This window comes from Kryptolebias marmoratus, linkage group LG15 (genome assembly GCF_001649575.2).
Source record: "Kryptolebias marmoratus isolate JLee-2015 linkage group LG15, ASM164957v2, whole genome shotgun sequence".
Lineage (NCBI taxonomy): Eukaryota > Metazoa > Chordata > Actinopteri > Cyprinodontiformes > Rivulidae > Kryptolebias > Kryptolebias marmoratus.
Window position 1 is genome coordinate 15,826,692 of NC_051444.1, and position 19,405 is coordinate 15,846,096.

Consider the following 19,405-nt stretch of genomic DNA (forward strand, 5'->3'; position numbering starts at 1 on the left):
TTAAATGTATCCTAAACAATCTTAACTTACAAAATGGAATTGAAGAATTACACACGTGTCTCTTACTAAAAATATACAATGAACTCAATATTTCATAAATGGACTCATCAGGCATTACTAGGACCACTCATTTGACTAGGATGTACCAGGACCCACTTGCAAATGTCACAACAAAGGGTATGGATGCTTTTGCAAATGAGTTATTACTGTGTGTTATTTTTTAGGAAATTAGCAAAACACTTTGAATTTGGAGTAATCTATGAAGACTGTTGAGAAATGATTATCCTAAAACATAAAAATGTGAAAAACATTCCACCAGCACAGTCTATTCTACTTGGATTTTCAAAACTTCATAATAAAACAGAGGTCTACACAAATGTATCCAAACTCACAATGAATACCCTTTTATCTTGGTGCAAAACAGCAAAGCAATCAAGCATGATCATTTCCAGTGTACTGAGGGACTTTTACACGTGTGTGTAATGGTCATTTATTTTGAATACAAGGCAGAGCTCAGCCTCCATGTATTTTTTTACTTGCCTAAACCATCAGTCAGAGTACATGATGTTACCTGTCCCTCCATGTTTGTCTCTGCTGGTGTCTGTCTGTCAAAGCAGTCAGAAGGGTTTCTGCCATCTCCCTCCTTCCCTCTTCTGCTTGGCCTTCCTCCTCCACCGTAGCCAGGAAGAGCATAGTCTGCAAATAGGAAACAGAGAAGGGAAATTCATCTATAGAGAAGGGCTGAATGGAAAGATGCTTAAGATTTCGCTTATTCACTAAAAAACACTATTTAAGATACAACACAAAAGGAACATCCCAGACTAAAATATAATACAACTCTTCGTATGCTTTATTTTCATCCTAAACGTTCAAGAGTGTGAAATTAGGTTGAGAGACGATCCGAAGCTCTCCCTACAACCCTTGAGCTTCTCTCCTCAGTAAAAAATTACACGGCTCTGAGCCGACTCAATTATAACATCCCCGGGATGGCAGCATACAGTAAGTCTAGTATAAAGTCAGTTTCACATCAGAGGATGGGCAAATTACACCCAATATTAGAGTGTGAGTCAATTAATCACGTCCTGCACCGCACAGTGTTATGTGTAAGTATCCCCCTGTTGAACATGAATTACAGGCCAGCTTAAAGTGTGACGTGGCACATCACTGCTAATCAGAGACATCCCGGCAAACCTTCGCCTCCGAGTCCTCCGCAGCCTCTAAGCTGGTTGAGAGGGAGTCAAACGAAAAAGGATCTGGCAGCCCAAATTAAATGCAGTGCTGTCAGCCACACTCAAATCCCTCTTTCCCCTCACCGTCTCCCTCTTCCCCTCTACCCGTCACACACTTCCTCCCTCTCTGAATATCCTTAAATGCCCCCCCTTCGCCGAGCCTCTGAGAAGTGATGGATCTGTAACTGTGACTGACTCTGACGCCTTGTTAAGAACAGTCTCTTCCTGTCACATCCACCACTCAAGCGCGTTCATTTCTTCCCATTAACAGTGACTCGCCTCCCCAGTCATCCAACCTTTTGAAAGCAAAAAGAAAAGAAAAAAAAAAAAAAACTAGAATATAAGAGAACCTTCATTTCCTTCTGCTATCCCTCTTTTTTTAATCCCTTTTCTGACAATCCACCTGTCTGTCTTAATTCATGTGATGATAGCTTTGATTGTCTGTGTGTGTGTTTCCAAAGGAGAGCAGTAATGTGCTTACTTCCTCTGCACCGCACAGGACAGGTGTCAAAACATGTAGCAGTGTGTGACTGATTACACCTGACTCGGAGGAGACACCAAAGATTATGGTGACCAGGAAGAGGCAGGGCCGGCTGTACTCCCTCTGGAAACTGTGTCTTTCAGTTTGGATCAAACTCTGTCCTCCTGGGATGAGTGACATGCTAAGAAAGTACCAGAAAGTGGATTCAGACTGTATCACATTCTCAGCTGGTAGACATCATATTGTGCGCGCTGGCTTTGTAGTGTTTCGAGCGCGACGCTGAAGAGGTAGTGAGTCACAGCTGATCTGAAACTTGCTCCAGTGTGATTTTGAGCTTGCTTCGATTGATCCCAAAGTTGGCTTGCAAACAGAACAACAAAGAGAAGCTGTAAATAAAGCTCCAATATTATTAGAAAATTCCCCTAAAAGATGTGAAATCAGATTTAGGCAAATGCATTGACAACGTTTTCCTTGGCTTATGTTGCAACCTAGTCATGACGACATATCAACAACAGATTCTGACATGTTTAAAGTTGGAAAAGCCATTTCATTAAGGACATTAAAACAACTTCTTCTCAGAGGGTCTGTATGTACATCCATGGCTACACATGAAAAGGGTTATTTTGTTATTGTTCTCTGCAAATTTCTATCAGCATGGATGTGCTTCTAATAATGTGAATATTTTTTTTTATCATTATTATTTCCAAGACAGCATCTTTTTGCTGAAAATGTGTAGTTGTGGGCCAGAATATGTGCACTTATGATCTCATGTTTAGAAGAGCCGGTGCTGAGAGAGGCCTTCAGGTTTAGCCCCAGGCTGAACCTCAGGCCATTTAGGCACCCCACTGGTTGTTTACTGGTCAAGCTCGGCCTCAGCCTGACCACAGTCCTTTATCTCTGGGCCTGTGTTAGCACAAATCAGCCCTCTTCTTTACTTCTATTTACCCCTTGATGACAGTAGCTGTCCTCACAGTCCACCTCTATCAGCCTGATGCTGACCACAGATGTCCCTCTGACCCTGGCTACATCTCGAGGTGAATCGGAGGACATGAGGTACCTAGGTACCTCCATACCCAACCCCCCAGACCCCAAATTCAGCACTGTCTATTTTGCTACAAGATAGGCATAAACATTTCCGTCTCTGAGCAGAGGCAGAGAAGGTAAACAAACACGCAGCCAAGCTAAGGTGGTATTTTTTGTTTGTAGAGAGCTGGAGTGATGATAGTGTTCCAAGCAAAGGCTGGCTGGGGGGCAGCCTGGGGCAGCTCACCAACACCTCGAGCCAGGACTGTATCTTAACACCAACAAGCATCTGTCTATTCTATCACATTTCTATTCAATAACAACATGTCACTCATTCACACGGAATAACACAATGGGAAGGTTGTTGTTGCACACAGTGCAACATGATGTAAAACTTCACAGGATAACGGTCTCTAGTTACATAATAACTGACATGCTTTTAAGGCAGTAAGGTAAAAAAGAAAAAAAAAGCAAGCCAAACTGAAAGTTTACATTTCATAAAACTCAGGGACTAACTGACCACCACATCGTCTGAGAAACTATTAACACTCCATGAAAAGCCAAAGCTGACGTTAGACCAGGACTTTCAGGGGACCCAAAGTACTTATAAGCTCACTGGCTCTAGGTTAGAGGAACACTTTCTACATCTGCAGGCCACAGAAGCTCACAAATCCCAAACTTGACCTTATTATTAACAAGTTTAAGAGGCGGGGAGATTTCTGGACCAGAATAGACCATCCCAGTGACAGACTGCTACCTACAGAGAAATGGGGAAAACAAACACCAAATAGTCTTGGATTTTGGCTGGTGACTGGGGTTAATTTACCAGAGTGGTGTCTACCCCTCCAAAGAGCACCTCTGTCAGACTAGAAACCTCCATGCCTGTCTCTTTGACACTTTAGTTTCTAACAGCCCAGCAACAAGCCTGCAATTATTTATGTCCTTATGTTTACCAATGTGTCTCGGTGCTGATATGGAGGTGGACATGTCCCTACCCAGTAATGTATTATTTTGTTTATGACTGCTAAGCAGTAGCAGGCAATATAAAGACAACCTGAAACATCTACAACAGTAATTATTCAAATATCATGTCAGCTCTGTCTTTGGTGTATTAGCCCTGCTTTATTGTCTCATGGAATGAAAAACAAAACGTGTGTTGGTAACTATGTGAGGGTGTTCAACACTTATGGTCAACAGGTCAATAATGTAGATTTCTGCTGATTTATTTTACAGGTTTATATGTAAAAAATATCAGGTGAATGAGTATAGGACCTATCCTACATCAAAACCAGAGAAAGGCCTTTTTTCGACCTGAGCCAGGGCATGTGATTTTCAAAATTAGCACCCATGTTGTCCATTCTGACATGAACCAACATTCCTCCATAACCTGGCCTCATCTCGCTGACCCACAAGGCAAGTGTAATAGAAAACTTTTGCCATCGTTTTAGCTCTGCTGCTCTGACACCTGATTTCATTGGCCTTGGGAGTGGGAGTTTGACAGACTCACAGCCTGCATCTTCTTCTAGCCTTTAATACAGGAAACCAATATCACTTTGACCGCAGGTAGAAAAAGGCATCAGGCACCTTGCTCTGGGTAATGGATAGCTTCTGCTCACTGATATAAACAACAGGGGAGTTGTGATCCTGTCAAGGCCATTTCCAGTTCAAGCAAGGGATCTGTGTGTGTGTTTGCCGCTTGCCACCGCAGTTACTTCAAACTTGAGATGGGGAAACTAAAGAAATGCATTATCCCAGAAGAAAAAAAAAACTATACCTACACTTTTCTGTGATATCAGGTTCAAAGATATAAAAAGTGTGTTTGTGTGTATATTTCTTGCTGCTGCATGCCTCCTGACACATGATCATGTACATACGAATTTGGGCACAACTGAAATTAAATTTACTCATAATGAAAAGTGTCAACACTGCCGACAGAAACTGTCTTCCAGACTCCGAAGCTGCACAATCTTTGATTTAGCAGGGAAAAATCAAAGCAGAAAATTATTGAAGCAAGTTCTAAAAAAGAAGAATGTAAAATTGATACATGAAGTTTTGTTGTGTGTGTTTGGGGCCGTGTGTGTCTTTTTAATGATCTGTGCAAGTTTAAAACTACGGCTAAGTTTACAACTAAAATTTACAAAAGATTAACTTCAAATGACTTTTAATAAAAGATTCTTTGAAAAACTTCTTTAAATTTGCTCCCCAATAATCTTTCAGAAATCTTAAAGTAATAGAAAGTTGACAAATTATCCAGTTTCCTATCAATTTATATCATCCCAACTTGTCATGAATACTGAAACACAGCCTTGTAACTCAACAGTATATTGTAGAAATCTTGAACAATTCCAGAATATTTTATTCCTACTATAATTAGATTTTCTTTCATTTATTTAATAAAAAAATATATTTTCCATTTTTTGAGAACGAGATTGAGATTATTTTATTTTATTTTACTCTGTGTGAGAGTGTGCGAAGGTGAGTGTGGGTGTGTTGATGTTTTATTTTTTTTTCAATCTCCATGGTGACCGAAACTGAAGCCTTTCTGCTGAGTTGACCTTTGCAAGGTCTCTGGCACCATCAATAACGTCAGCCAGTAAAATAGGCTTTGCTACTCACAGCAGATTATATGGAGTGTAAAACATTAGAAAAATGTGTCTAAAACATCAGAGTAACTTGTTTGAAGTGACAAAAGGTTTGGGAGAAATAGAGTCCGTCCCTAAAAGGAAAGACCCCTGTCAAGTGATTTTGTTTGAAGGCTTTGTAACACACTCAAGTGGGCAGGGATGCTTTCTTTGACCCTTGCAGCAGTCCATCTTCTGGACAGAATACAAGCAGGATGGACGGACATATGCTTTGCACAGGGTCAAATGAAGCAGAACTCCGAGGCTTTTTGAGTTGCTCTCTTTTGGTGGTGAGAAGAAAAGGCGAATCTGCTGTCGGGTCGTAATCCAATTGGCCCCCAAATATCACATAAAAATTCACCGGCCTGTTTTTATGCGGGGCCTTTGTCTCTGTCTCATGATAAGGAGTGTGGATCCAGTTGGTTGTAATGGCTAAACCACATAGTTCTTAGTCTGAATGAGCTTCCCAGCACACTGGGACGGGGGCTCCACACGCACTTGTGCAAACTCCTGAGTCTGAATGTGCAATCCATCCATCACTAGAAAGCTTTAAGAGGCCCTTTGACTAATTCAGTACAATGAAGACAGAGCTGGACAGAGATGTTTGCGATGAGCGTGACAGTCAAGCGCCTTCTGCTCTCTTAAACGTCCCCCCCACCACCACCACATTTTTTTTTTTCCCTTCTCTCTCTCTTTGAGTTTATGAAAGCTGAGTCTAGATTCTAGCTAGATAGCAGATTGTGATCAGCACCTCATTCTCCTGCCAGTAGAAAGCTTTTTGCTGACTGGGGCCAAAGCCAGTCTCCCTGAGCCCAAGAGTTACAGTGTTACTCACACTGCACCATACATCAGGTCTTCAAAAATGCTAAACCAATAAAAATGGTTTCCATCCATCTTGACATGCTCGCACAGAAGAAATCGGTTTTAGAGTGGGGGGAGGAGAGAAAGGCCTGCTGTGGGTAGAAATGCTTTGCTAACAAAGTTTTGATTGACTGCAAGAGGTTTGCAAAGTAGTGATTCTTTAGTTTTAGCATCTGGCTGCAGTAGCAAGACTTTACAGACCTTCTTAAATGTCATGTCTGACATCAAATGTGAATTAGCTCTGGTGGTACAGTAAAAAAAAAAGAATGACTGTATCTTAAGTGCAACAGATTAGGATCTTCAAATTCAAGGTTCCTCGCCATAAAATACTGTGCAGCTATTTAAGACCAAAAGGCCTGCACAGCATCATAAAGAAAGACTGGTTTTAAAGACAAGCTTAGTGTTGTACAGGAATGAAACGTGCTAGTTTGTGATTTTGTGCTGGATTTTTTATCATAGTAGCTTCTTTTGGGGTACTTTGAAACATATTAAGGTTAGGGACAGTCAACAAATCCTCAAGTTTCACCATCTTTTGGTCATGTTACAGCAGAGTGTAGTTTCCTGTGTATAAATGAGACTAGCATATTTACGGTCTTAACTAATCTCTCCGCAGCACTTGGCTGAACAGTAACAGACGACGACGCACACCATGAAGCAGTGGATTATGAACTTACATAGTCAAAAGATGCTGTCTACTTCAGTCTGGCAAGGAAGACACACTTGCTCTAATGGCTTTTACATTTAATACCGCATGTTCAACAAAGCTGTATACATTCTTCGAAGATTTGGGAGTATGTACATTGATATAATTTAATTAAGTAAAGGGAATTAAAAGTAAATATGGCATGCTTTGGACAGAGTTACATCATGGACGGAATTATTGCAATAAATCATAAATCTGCATTCCAGTGTGCTCTCGCATCCAAAAGCTCCAACAGTTCAAAGTTCTTCGTATGACATTTGTGTTGGCTCAGTGGTTGAAGTTTTAGTTTAATTTTTCCTCAAAAGAGCTGTTAATTATAACGAGGTTCAGTGGCCAACTTTTATTGCAAGTGTGCTGCATTTAATCAACGTTTGGAAAGAACCCCGGAGGATTTTTCAAACAATCTGTTCTGTGGAAAACATTATCATACAAAAAATAAAAGGAGAGGAAGATCAAAAACCTTATGAATGGACAGCGCTGAAAAGAAACAAAAACAGTGTAATCGTGTGTAACGTCTGATCATGACTATAGGTCTTAAAAGGTAATGAGTAAACCTAAAAACTGAGTGACTGTAAAATCCAATCATGATATGTTCTTAATAACTGTTGTGTTCGGTTACCTAAGTGTCTCTAGAAACCTGCATTTTACAGACATTTACACAGTATACTTTCCCTTTCATCATTTAGCCTGTGTGTGTATATGCATGTGTGATTAGTTCTCACCCAGGGAGGCTGATGAGAGCAGCTAAAAGGTGTTTATGAGACTGTTAGGCAGGAGAGGATGCTGCCCTGCAGCTTTCACCCAAATAAAAGAGTCATTTATTACATCTAACATGACCCTCTCATTACACACAAATAGGAATTAATGAGTGCTATATCGGGCACTCCCGGCAGAGTGAGGCGGGGCCCGCTAAAGGACTAGCGTTAATTACACTGTCCTACATCTTACCCATTTAACACCACCCATCAGATCGCTCTCTGCAGGGAAGCCATAGCAGTAGCCCTGCAATGTATGGAAGATGGCTACTCAAGTCTGCACATGTTGAAAAAAAAAAGTACATTTTTTTAATTATTATCTACAAGAGAAAACAGCTCTTAGGTTTGAGCTCTACTAGACTACTGTCTTCATGCCTTCTTTTGAAAAGAGGAGTCAAAACCTACGCTCAATGCTCCCAAGACTTGTACTTCCCTCCTCACTGTAGTCACCTCACCTTGTTTGCAGCTTCAGCTTTTCATTTCTTTTCTGTTTACTTTATCGCACAAGCTCTGATTTCAACTTCAATTTCCACTGCAATCTCTCTATTCAAGAGCTCTGACAATACCACAACCTCCACCTCTCATTTCGATCCCCTCTTTGTCCTCCCAAAAGACCTCTCTGATTCAGCTTCAATATAAGAATAAACAATTATTGTCACCAGCCATCTCCCCTCTCACTTGCAAGTCAATCACAGGTGTTTTCTCCAATATTTCGCCTATTGTATTGTGTCTTTTTAAGTAAATTTGATCAAGTTACACTTCCTATGAAAATCAAAATGTTCTGTTCATTGACTGGTTCTAAAGAAAACTACACAGAAAACCCTGTTCGCTACTCCGGTGATGAGCAAGGTGCCGTGACATTGGCGGTTGCTACTTATTGAACTAGCAGAATTTGTAAACAAAACAATTGTTTGTTAATTACATTTTTTGACAATTTTCTACATTACAACATGGAGAATAAAGCTAAAATATTTTTTTGGGAAATATATATGCACACTATATATATATTCTTTATATGATCTTTTTAAAATTAGATTTACCCATTTACCCATTAAAAAGCAAACTCGGACAACAATGGATGCATTTAGAGAACAGACTGTTATTCATTTTCCCCCAGAGACATTTCTAAATGTTGGCGGGCCGGGGATCAATTGGCCACTGTGATTAGAGAACAGGCTGCTTCTCTACCTGAGCCAGGCCCACTTCAAATGAAAAAAAGGTAATTGCTGTAATACAGTTGCATTTGTGCTATTTTTAGCTTCATTTACAGTATGTCTTTTTATCCATTTTATTGTGTTGTTTTATCCCAGCGGTGTTAAATAACACATGAAAACAGATTACCTTATTAGGACCTTATGAAGGTTGGTCCTATTTTTGTCTCTAATTAGGTTATAACAGGGATTTTTCTATTTGTTTATATTTTAATTGTTCACTTCGAGGATCTATGTTTGGAGTTGGCTGTTTTCCCTTTCATTAATTGGTTTAATTTATTGTTTCATGACATGTGGGAGAACTAAATCCCTGTGAGACTATGACTGATTAGGGGCTGTGCAAATAAATGTGAGATGAATCCAAGTTGGAGTGCAGATAAACAACAATAAAAATATCAACCACAGAGCTAGATTAGGATCTCGATTCAGACCTAAATGATTTTATTAAAAGTTCATGAACACAGTTACAGGTATGAGGTTTCTGCTTCTACTTTATTTTGCACTGTTGCTTTATCAGAACAAGAAAAAAAATCAAGAAAGTGAGAAACATTTTAATTTATTTTCCTTGTTTTAGTGACAAATCAACATGTTTTCCACTGTATGTGACAATATCTTTCTCCAAACTACCATGACAAGACTGCCTGAAGAGAAAAGAATTACACCTGGATCAAAGTACTGCAATAATTATATGTCAAATGCTGCTTAGTTATAATGTCTCTCATCAGCTAGAAGACTTTGTTACAAGATCTCTCTTTCATCTTTTTTTAACTTTCTTTCCCATCGTGGCACGTTTTAACTCCATCTTTGAATTTCTCCTCTTTCCTTCTCTTCTTCCCTGCCGTTGTGACACGAGAAGAAGTCGGGCCCTGCAGCCAACGCCGCCGTCCACACTGAATGCGATTAAACTGAGCAGTGATTAATCTGGGCTGCCCCATAAGTCCTCTTTACCACTTTAATGGATGTTATCTCCCCTCCTCTGAAGGCTTATCTTGCTGATCGGGGCCAAGGATGAGGAGAGGAATGGGAGGGGGAAGGGGATGGCGGTGGCTATGAGCAGAGGGGTAGAAATCAAACCAAATCCATACAGAGGTAAGTAAATGAATGAGCAAGTAAATAAAGTAAGTGAATAAATAAAAGCAGGGATTGAGGGTGCTGCTAAGCGGATAAGGCAGATCAGTCGCTGCGAAGAGCTCATTTGTTTTCTAAGAAGACAAGACAAGCTGCCTTCAAAGCCCGCCGATAGAGTAAAAACACACTGTCAACATCACAATTCACAGACAAACAAAATAAATTATCCAAACTGCTCTTAATAAATCTCCCCACAATAAAAGTAAAAAGATAAGGTGAGCACGGTAGCTTACTGTAGCTGACAATCACGGGTAGGAAAAAAAAGACACTGTTTAACTCGTGGTTTCCTCATTGTGACATATAATCAATAATGGCCAAGTTGTTCTAATACCTTCTGATTTCAGACATCTGTTACAAGTTTGTTCAGGTCTGAGTCAATCAGACGAATAGAAATGCAGATTTGCTCTTATTTGAGAGGGGAAAAAAATTGCAGTTTGTACAAAATGCAACAAATTTTGACAAGAGGAACAATGATCGACAGTCCACAGAGAGCAGGTTTCATTTGACTAACTTTCAACATTTTTGAAACAAACCTCATCGTGTGTGTGTCCCAGTGTTTTTTGCCTGCCCTCCTTGTCTGTGTTCGTGTATATAAATGAATGTGCGAGAGCCTCTAATACCGTGACAGGGTTAAACCTGTTCGGAGTTCTTTTTCCTCCCCGCTCGAGCTTACAGCGATGCTGCAGTGAGATTCTGTCGTAGACAAACCTCTGTGGGATTCCATTCAACACAAGTGTACATCTTTAGGTACAAAGCTGCGGGCTGCATTGGCTCCAGGTAACATAAACGCTCCCTTCAAGCCACCGCGTATCTGCCCATGAAAATTCTCTAAAGGGGTTTAAGCATTTACGAAGAAACACTATCAGGCACTGCCGAAAATTCAGCTTACCCTGTTGAATAGGGGACTTCAAAGAGAATTGCAAATACCTTTGCACTGCTACATTTTCTCCCCCTCTCTCCTCTTCTTGCTCTGTTTCTCCGTGTCTCTTCCTGCTTCTTTTCGCTTTATATTTCCAAACACAAGCTGCTGCGTGATGTAAAATGTATTATCAGCCATATATTTCCTCTTTAAATGAATAATAACAATAATCTCTGAGTAATTTCTTTTTTTTTTTCCTGTACAGCTCTGACTAAATGGGCCAAAGCAAGCAAGCTAATATACAGCCGTGGATAAACAAGGCCATGCAATAATGAACGCGTGGATTAGGCCTCTAGTCTATGTTCGGCGATAAGGAAAACACAGCTGCTACTATCCAGGTAAGAGCACATATCGACTGTCAATGAAGCGGCATGTTTACTTCCCGCACTCACACACTGAAATACACACCGACACATACAAATAAATCAACATTCACACACACACACACACTGCATGTGCGTAAGAACCGCAAAGAATCGGAATATAATAAACGCATAAGCCTATTTACTCAGTGTGGAGCTTTAAATGCAAAACAATGCGACGCAGAAACACAGTGTGATTTAATGTAAGAGATAATAAATGGCTTCATAATGAGCAATAAAAAAGGTCTTTAAACAGTTTACTGCTTAGTTCACACTTATAATTAATCTGGGTTGCATGTGTGCATATAAAGTGGGTATAAAACTCGGTTCAAATGTGCAAGTAAAATGCCGGGCGAAAGAGAAAAATGACTGCTGGTAAACATCTGCAGCGGTTTTAAAAACACTCTGCCTTTTCTTTTCTTTTTTTTTCCCCCCCTCTCACCCACACTGGCGCGGCAAGCTTTCTGAACAAATCTTTACAAAGAAAAAAATAAATAAATAAAAAAATTTACTCTCCGAAATTATTTACATTAAAGCGCACAACAGGAAACCATAACATTTATAATGTTTTACAAAGCCATCAAATAAGTGGAGAGGGGATTAATTGCCCCGGCCCGACCTTAAAATAATTATTTTGAGCGGTGCAACTCTAAACTCCAATGAAATTGATACACTTTGATAATTAGATTCTTGGCACTGACCCGCTGAAGTCAATAAAGGTTATTAAGGCCAATTGCTGTCTAAACGCATTACGGGCAGAGTAAACTGTCCGTCGGAGGCCCCTGCTACTCCAGCGCCAATATGATAATCCATTCTCCGTCCTGGGGGTTTCTTCCCCAGCGCCTGTGTCTCCACTCTGCCATACAAAACCAGATTGGATTCGCTTAACCTTTCCAGGACTTTGATCAAATGAGCTCACACAGCAATAACATTTACATTGACCCCCACCACCACCTCCACCCCCAACACACACACGCATACAATCTCTGTCTCACTTCTTTCTACCTCCATCCCCCTCCCCGCTCCGTGTTCCTGACTGTACAGACGCTCCCTCCAGCTGAGGGCCTCCCATCCCGCCTTTTCTCCGACCCCTCCTCTTCACGTTTGCTCAATAACCTAATCAGCTCTTGATGGCGACCGGGCCAGGCTGCGTATGATTGCAGCGCAGTCCAGATTGTTTCCGAGGACTGTTATTACAGTAAGGAGTGTGTGTGTGTGCGTGTGTCGGTGTGCGCGCGTGTGTCGGAGGGTGGAGGGGGTGGTGTTGAGGCGAAGAAAAAAATGGTCACTCAGCGGCATCTCTCAACAAACACAAAAGCGTGCATGCATGGAAAATCCTGCCTACTTTACAAATGAGAGAGTAAATTTTGTCACACGGGGGAGAGAGGAAAAAAAAAAAAAGAAAGTGAAAATGTGTGTGACCAAACTGCAGAAAACTGGGACTGACAGGCTGGGTGAATGGAGCAGAGGAAGACGTGGCCCCGATACCACTTCCTGTTTTGTACATCTTGAAGTATACAAATGTATTCAACTGAGTGGATCCCATTTATTATGAAAGTAGATTAATTTCCTTGATATGCGTTGAAAAGATTTCCATCTACAAGGCTCGTTCTCCTGTCAAACGAGAACGGGGGGTGAGAAAGAGATGTGGTGAGATGGAGAGAACAAGAGAAAGGAAGAACATAAAAACCGAGAGAGGAGAAGAAGAAGAAGAAGAAGAAGAAGAAGAAGAAGAAGAAGAAGAAGAAGAAGGAGAAGGAGACGACGGAGTGCATTGAAATCTCTTTGCAACCGCTGGCTTTTGAAGTTGCGAGATGAGCAGCCACAGAAGTCAGGAAAGTGACAAATTAGGGAAAAAGCTGTAGTGTGCAAGCAGAGCTGCTAAATCAATTAAAGTCATGCCGAGTGCATACATTAACATCAATGGCTCACAAACACACTCACACACACACACACACACACACACAAAGGACAGAGGAAAATAAGAAAAGAAAAAGATGTGCTCATGGGCTCGCTGTCGCTTCTCCCCCACAGTGAAAAGAGGAAAGAAAAAAAAAATACCACACCGGTCTTTAAAATATTCTGCATAAAGCCAAGATTTCCCTGTCTATTGTGATTCAGACAGGAGCTACTCATTGTTGCTAGTTTAAGGAAATGTCACTATTGTATGATTTCCACGATAGAGGCGTCCTGAGGGAGCGCGAGGCTCCGAGGATCCGAGCCAGGTGGGTCTAAACGGACTTCAGCACCCTCGATCACAGGGGAACGTAAAAAAAAAAACAACCTTTCAGCTAATGCCCTTCTTCCACCCTTTAGAAACAACCTTTACCCACCTTTTTACCCTTTACACACATTATCGTCCTGCCGTGCGCTCGCGTGAAAACACACTCGGAGATTATTCAGAAGTCCTCCTATCAAGGAAACACGCAAATTCATGAGGTTCCAAAAGAGAGGCGAGCGAGCTGGTGGACTTGTTTTGTTTTCGGTTATTTTATAAATTTATTTATGTATTTTATCAGAATGCCATTCAAATAGAAGGATGAGCATTTGCATGACAACGGGCTGAGGAGCAGAGAGGGAGCCCCAGGGAGAGACAGTATCCATATACTGGAGCACCCCCCCACCCCCACCCCTTCTAAAATATTGCAATATTCTTCATACAGGCTAACAAACGTAGCCCGGTGCATCCCACAACACTGTTGCTAAATATGACAATAAAGAGAGGAAGTCAGGCGCTTTGTATTACTATTTTAGCAGGATGAAACAATAGGCTGTTTTATTGCAGCAGCACAGTGCATAAAACAGCACAGTTTCATTTTATAAAGCCTATTTAAGTAGACATGTATTTGTTATTTTAAAATACCCACGCTGATATCAGTTTTGACAAAAACAAACAAAAAAAATAACACTGTATTAAAATATACTCTGCAGGCAACAGAAATATGTAAATAAATAAATGGTAAACAGAATCTGCACGCAGCGGGGTCACTTGTATTTCACTAAATTAGACAATGCTGTCAATTGCCAGCTTCAAAATGTAAAATATACCCCAATAAAGAACGGAGGGAAAGCCGGCATCATTTAAATAACTCAAAGTAATTTAGAGAAATGGGTTAATCTAGCGAAAAGAAAAGCCACAGCTATCGAAAGCTGCGAAAGGAAAATCTATAAGTCACATCTATGAAGTGCTTTTCATCAGCATATCAGAGGTCGATGCATGTATGTAAATACTGCTAGCAAAAGCAATAATGTTGTCTTTCATCACAATAGAGAATCATTACCTTTACACACACACACGTGTGTTTTAGTTTAGCATTTGTTCAATATGTGTTTCCTGCAAAAGACATGCTTGCTTTTGTCTGATTTGACATTAAGAGTAACAATATTTTTAGAAAAAAAAAATTAATTATTTTGCAAAGTTCATTTTCTAATAAACACATGTCAAAGTAATTTTACATATTAGGATATAAAAATACTACATACATTTTCATTGGCACTTGTGTTTTATGTAGATACTTTCAATCCTACTTTTTTAGGATTATTATTATTATTATTAAAAAAGCGTCTCCTATTTTATCTGCTGCATAGTTAATAGCTGAGTTTGAACTGAGAAATAAAAATTCACATTCAGCTTCACTGAGAAGCGTAAACACACACACAGGGTACGGCTTGCTGGGCCACTGCGAAGACAGACAAACTTGCCCTTTGCTAAATACAGGTCTGAATCTCACACTTCATCTGGGCCCAGAGGTGGAGCTCAAGATGAGTTTAGCCCCTGTCTACTAAACCCACCACCCACCCTCTGCCAGGCTGCGTGCGCGAGCGTGAGCGCGTGCGAGAGAGAGAGCGACTCCGGCTGAAACCCCAAGCAGCCTCAGCAGCAGCGGCACTGTTCTTCTCCAGCCCCTGTCTTTATCCCCGCCTGAGCATTAGATGTGATTACTGCTCAGCGCTCCACACTGACAGAGACGGAGAGCTCCCAGAGACAGCAGGAGTGGCTGAGAGGCAGAGGGGGACCGTGGAGGAGAAAGACGAGCACGGCGAATCACTGCCGCTACAGTGATGCAAGAGTGCCCCCTGCTGCCTCTGGTGTCCAGGTCCTCAAAACACACACACAAACACACACAGATCTATAGATACTAAAGATATGAGCACTCTTTGAAATCAACCCATAAAAGAGGCATGGTGTGTTTGCGTGCTGTACATCCACCGGGATGTGTGTGTATGTGTGTGTGTGTGTATCTACTACACTTACACTTTCAACTGAGCAGAGCTGTGACTAAATAATGAGTCTGACATTATGATGGGATTCCTTTCAAGTGGCCTCTAAGTAAAAGCTGGGTGCTCAGTTTTTCTGGAACAAAACTTCTGTGAGGCTACAATGAAACATGTGACACTTCCTTAATAATGCAGCTTGTAAGCAGTTATATGCAGTACATTGTTGAAAATATGTGGTGTTACTATAAACCCACCCTCCTTTGTAAGAAACATTATTGGACAGCAGATCACTAAAGTCGTCTCTGTTTAAAAAGGCGAAGGCTCGTGCATGTTGAGCAGCTTTTAAAATCTAAAAATCCTTAATGTTTTATGACAAAATGAATGAAACAAAAAGCTCCTCATATTTCCAAAAAAATGTTTAGTATTTATATTTTTACCTCCACATAATATTTTTATTTTATTTTGAAAAAAAAGAATAAAACTTTCAACGTACTATGATTTAATTTGAATTTATTTTTAAAATTCAATTTAGTCTGTAATTTTCTAAATCGCATACACAGCGTAAAACTAACAGAGCCAAAAAAGTTTAAGGCTGTATTCAGGTACAAATATATCAGACAAATTACTGCCTGACCTTGAATCCCTCGATTCTTAACATTTCTAAATATATTTTACTATTCTTTTTGACCATACTTATTTTAGAATATAAATTTGAATCAGGATTATACTGTAATCACCTATAAAAAAAAGAAGTTTATGTTCCAAAAACCGAGCTTTAGGAATTCTAAGGTTACGTTAGCTGTGAAATGACTAGCAGTGTTTATGAGCCTTCTCACCATGGTCTCCATGAGCTTCCAGTCCTTCTCCAGTTGCTCCATCGGTCTGGACCACCAGCTGCAGAAGCGGGCGTAGCGCTGGCCCTGAAACCAATACTGTCGCAGCCATTCAAACTCCACCTGAAAAAATACACAAGACATTTAGCTATTATTACCCTACCTGTGCAAAAAAACCTTTGCCAAATGTGTGTTACATTAAGCACACCCTTGTGTCTTCCGCTGGAATTTATTAGTAAAACGCAGCCAATCAAATGCTCTTTATTAAGTGATGATCGGCAAGTTTGAGCACCCTTAAAAATGATGAATTGTTGTCAGTTTGCTGGTCTGAAGCATTTGGTTGTGTGTTCACACGATGTTAAAAAAATAAAAACATACAAGATTACTGCTTATGGATGTATCCTTTGATATAGGGATATTCATAGGGTCAGTTCCAAAGTATTTGGATTCCATTTTTCTGCACTGAAAATAATATTCATAAATCAAAGTAAGGCAATCAAGTCAATCTTCCCAGGGATAAAAGTCTCAGTAAATCCAACACAAGCTCAAACTAAAGTTCAGGGTCACGCTCTTTAGGTTTTAGTCTGATTAGATCATGATAGCATACAAAGCAGCTTATTCTCTTAAAGGTACGTCACAGAACTACTTATGTGTCAAGGTTGCTTCTAAACAAGCCTCAAAACTCCTAAGACAATGACGTTTTGGACAAATAAGACCAAACATGTTAGCCAACTGTGCAGCACTTTGGTGAAGGGCTTGGTGAAAACAAAACAAAAGTAGGACAATGGTTTAGTCAAAGTTCAGACTTTCCCTGAGTCGATTGTCTAAATGCAAACAACACAAAAGATTTACACACAAAAAAATGCATTATGTCTGTTGATGTACACACCTTTCAGTGAGCACACCTGAAAACTCCACCCTCTTCCTCCTCCTCTCTTCCCTCCTTCCCTTCCTCTCCTGCTCCGTATGGAGCCGACAGTGTCGGCTGCTGAGCTACCCCCTTCTCCTCCGCTGGGAGTGTTTTTTTGTTTCCTGCTCTTTTGAAGTGCTGATTTTATCCTCACAAGGATGCTTCACGTAGCCAGGTGTAGCCTCACTGCTTCTGAGTGTGTTGTTCCATGAGCATGTTTGTGAGTTTTGGACCTGTACTGTGTGTGCATCGGTGTGTTTGTACCGCTGCATGTTACTGTCGGCATAAGCGTGTGAGCGGCTTTATTAACTTATCTGCATAAAACTGCAATGTAAAAAAAAAAAAATTGCCCCAAATACTGCCAACATTTACATGAGACGTTGAGTTGCCCTCCCCCAAAACGTCCTACAAAGCAGCATCCACCCAAAACAATGCAAACCCCATTACAGCCTGACTCAGACAACTGTACAACTTAAGGTGCTGTTGCATATAACGTTGGAACTGAGAGCGCTATTGTTTATTTTCTGAAAACTGCTTAGTTTATTGTTCTTTTAGCAGAGCATTAGCTAATGTATAAAGTAGTCTTTTCAGCGTTTATCTTAAAAGCATTCCACATGGGTTGAGCGCTAAATATATTTGTAACGGTTTCATGAAAGGAAAAATGTAATTTTAATCATTTATACTTTTTTGTGTGTTTGGCTTATCTGTCTTGATGGAACCATTTACAAAGCTCACAGGGGTCAGATGTATTCATCTACTGTCTTACACCTCTGTCAAATTACTCTGTTTGTTTGAAACCAGGCTGCACAGAGTCCTTACTTCTGGAGGTCCATAACCCAGATCACCTCATGGTTTTGAGATCTGACTGAACTGAACCATTTGTTGATTGTTGAGATGATTTAGGCAAAAAAATAATTTTTGAAAAAAAAATGACTTAGGCAATTATTTTAAGAAGGTGACGATTTGGTACCTTGGCCAATCTTCCATACAAACACAAAATGTTTTTTTCAAAGTATGTTGCAAGCCAGACAACTAGTACAAACATGGGATGTTGACATTACATAAAAAGTAACAGCAACAGCTGATGGGTGTCGGCTTTTTAAAGCAGTGGAATATTTTAACCACTACCCCTTGGGACTTTAAAAAAAGGCCAGCCAGTAGAAGTAGGTGTAGGACTAACACCAACAAATTCAATTCAGTTTAAGTCTACCTTGATTTTTTTTCTGCAACCTTCATACATCAAATTCATGAGCAGAGTTGCACTTATCGTCTAAAATTATGTGATCCCATATTCACATCCACTTAACACATGTATCCGAACGGCTGAGATAAAATCAGGAGTTAAAATCCTCTTCCAAAATTTTTGTTTACATTTTCTTTTTATGTTTAAATTTCCTTGCCTTTTATTGTGTCCATTTGTGTTATCTGTAAAGACTTCAGACATTCAACAGGGCTGGATAGAACTTATTTGGAGTTGGTTCTGGAAAAAAAAAATACCTTGACCCTCAGAGTGGACTAAGAATAATGTCTGGTTGGCAACATGGAAGTTAACGGCTGTCCCTGTGACTAAAGAACAGGCACAGACATTGACCTTTTTTTCCGACTATAGAAAAGTTCTAGTACAAATAAAAGTACCAACACTGTGCCAAAATATATTTTTGAAAATTTTGACATTTTCTTGTGGTCACTGTTCTGTGAGATGAGCCAAGTCACCTACCCCCCATCTCCCCAAAACAACAAAGGACAAGAACTATTTACACAAACAACCTGAGTGAGGCCTGTCTGGGGGTAGAAGCTGTGCACAGAGTCATCCTGCCATTTACTCCCAAAAGGCTCTGATCACAGCAGGGATGACATGCAAGGACTGCTGCATGTCAGGGAGAATACACAGCCAGTGGCGGTGCTCAGCAGCCTCTCAGTCGCTCCATACAACACACCCTTCAAAGAAATGTCATCCTTTATGGTCCCTTCAACACACTCCAAATCCACTCCCCTTCGATCACTACAGCTCAAACACACAACAAAGCCATGAGGGCCAATATCGGACGTCCTTTTCTCTCAGTCTGTCCCTCCTTCTATCTCTCTGATTGTCTGCCTGTCCTTTGGTGAGAAGAAACCAACCTGTGTCTCCACTTTGAGCCGACACGACTG

The 19,405-nt window shown here is 40.5% G+C and overlaps 1 protein-coding gene across 1 annotated transcript in view; it reads right to left on the reverse strand.

Annotated features, from left to right (window-relative positions):
• Window positions 1-19,405, reverse strand: part of fto (FTO alpha-ketoglutarate dependent dioxygenase) — a 116,791-nt gene that overhangs the window by 63,952 nt on the left and 33,434 nt on the right. The window contains exons 7-8 of the mRNA XM_017423657.3: window positions 16,348-16,467; window positions 572-696 (exon numbers count right to left, since the gene is read on the reverse strand). Of these exons, the coding sequence (XP_017279146.1) occupies window positions 572-696; window positions 16,348-16,467 (245 nt within the window). The remainder of the gene's footprint in view (window positions 1-571; window positions 697-16,347; window positions 16,468-19,405) is intronic.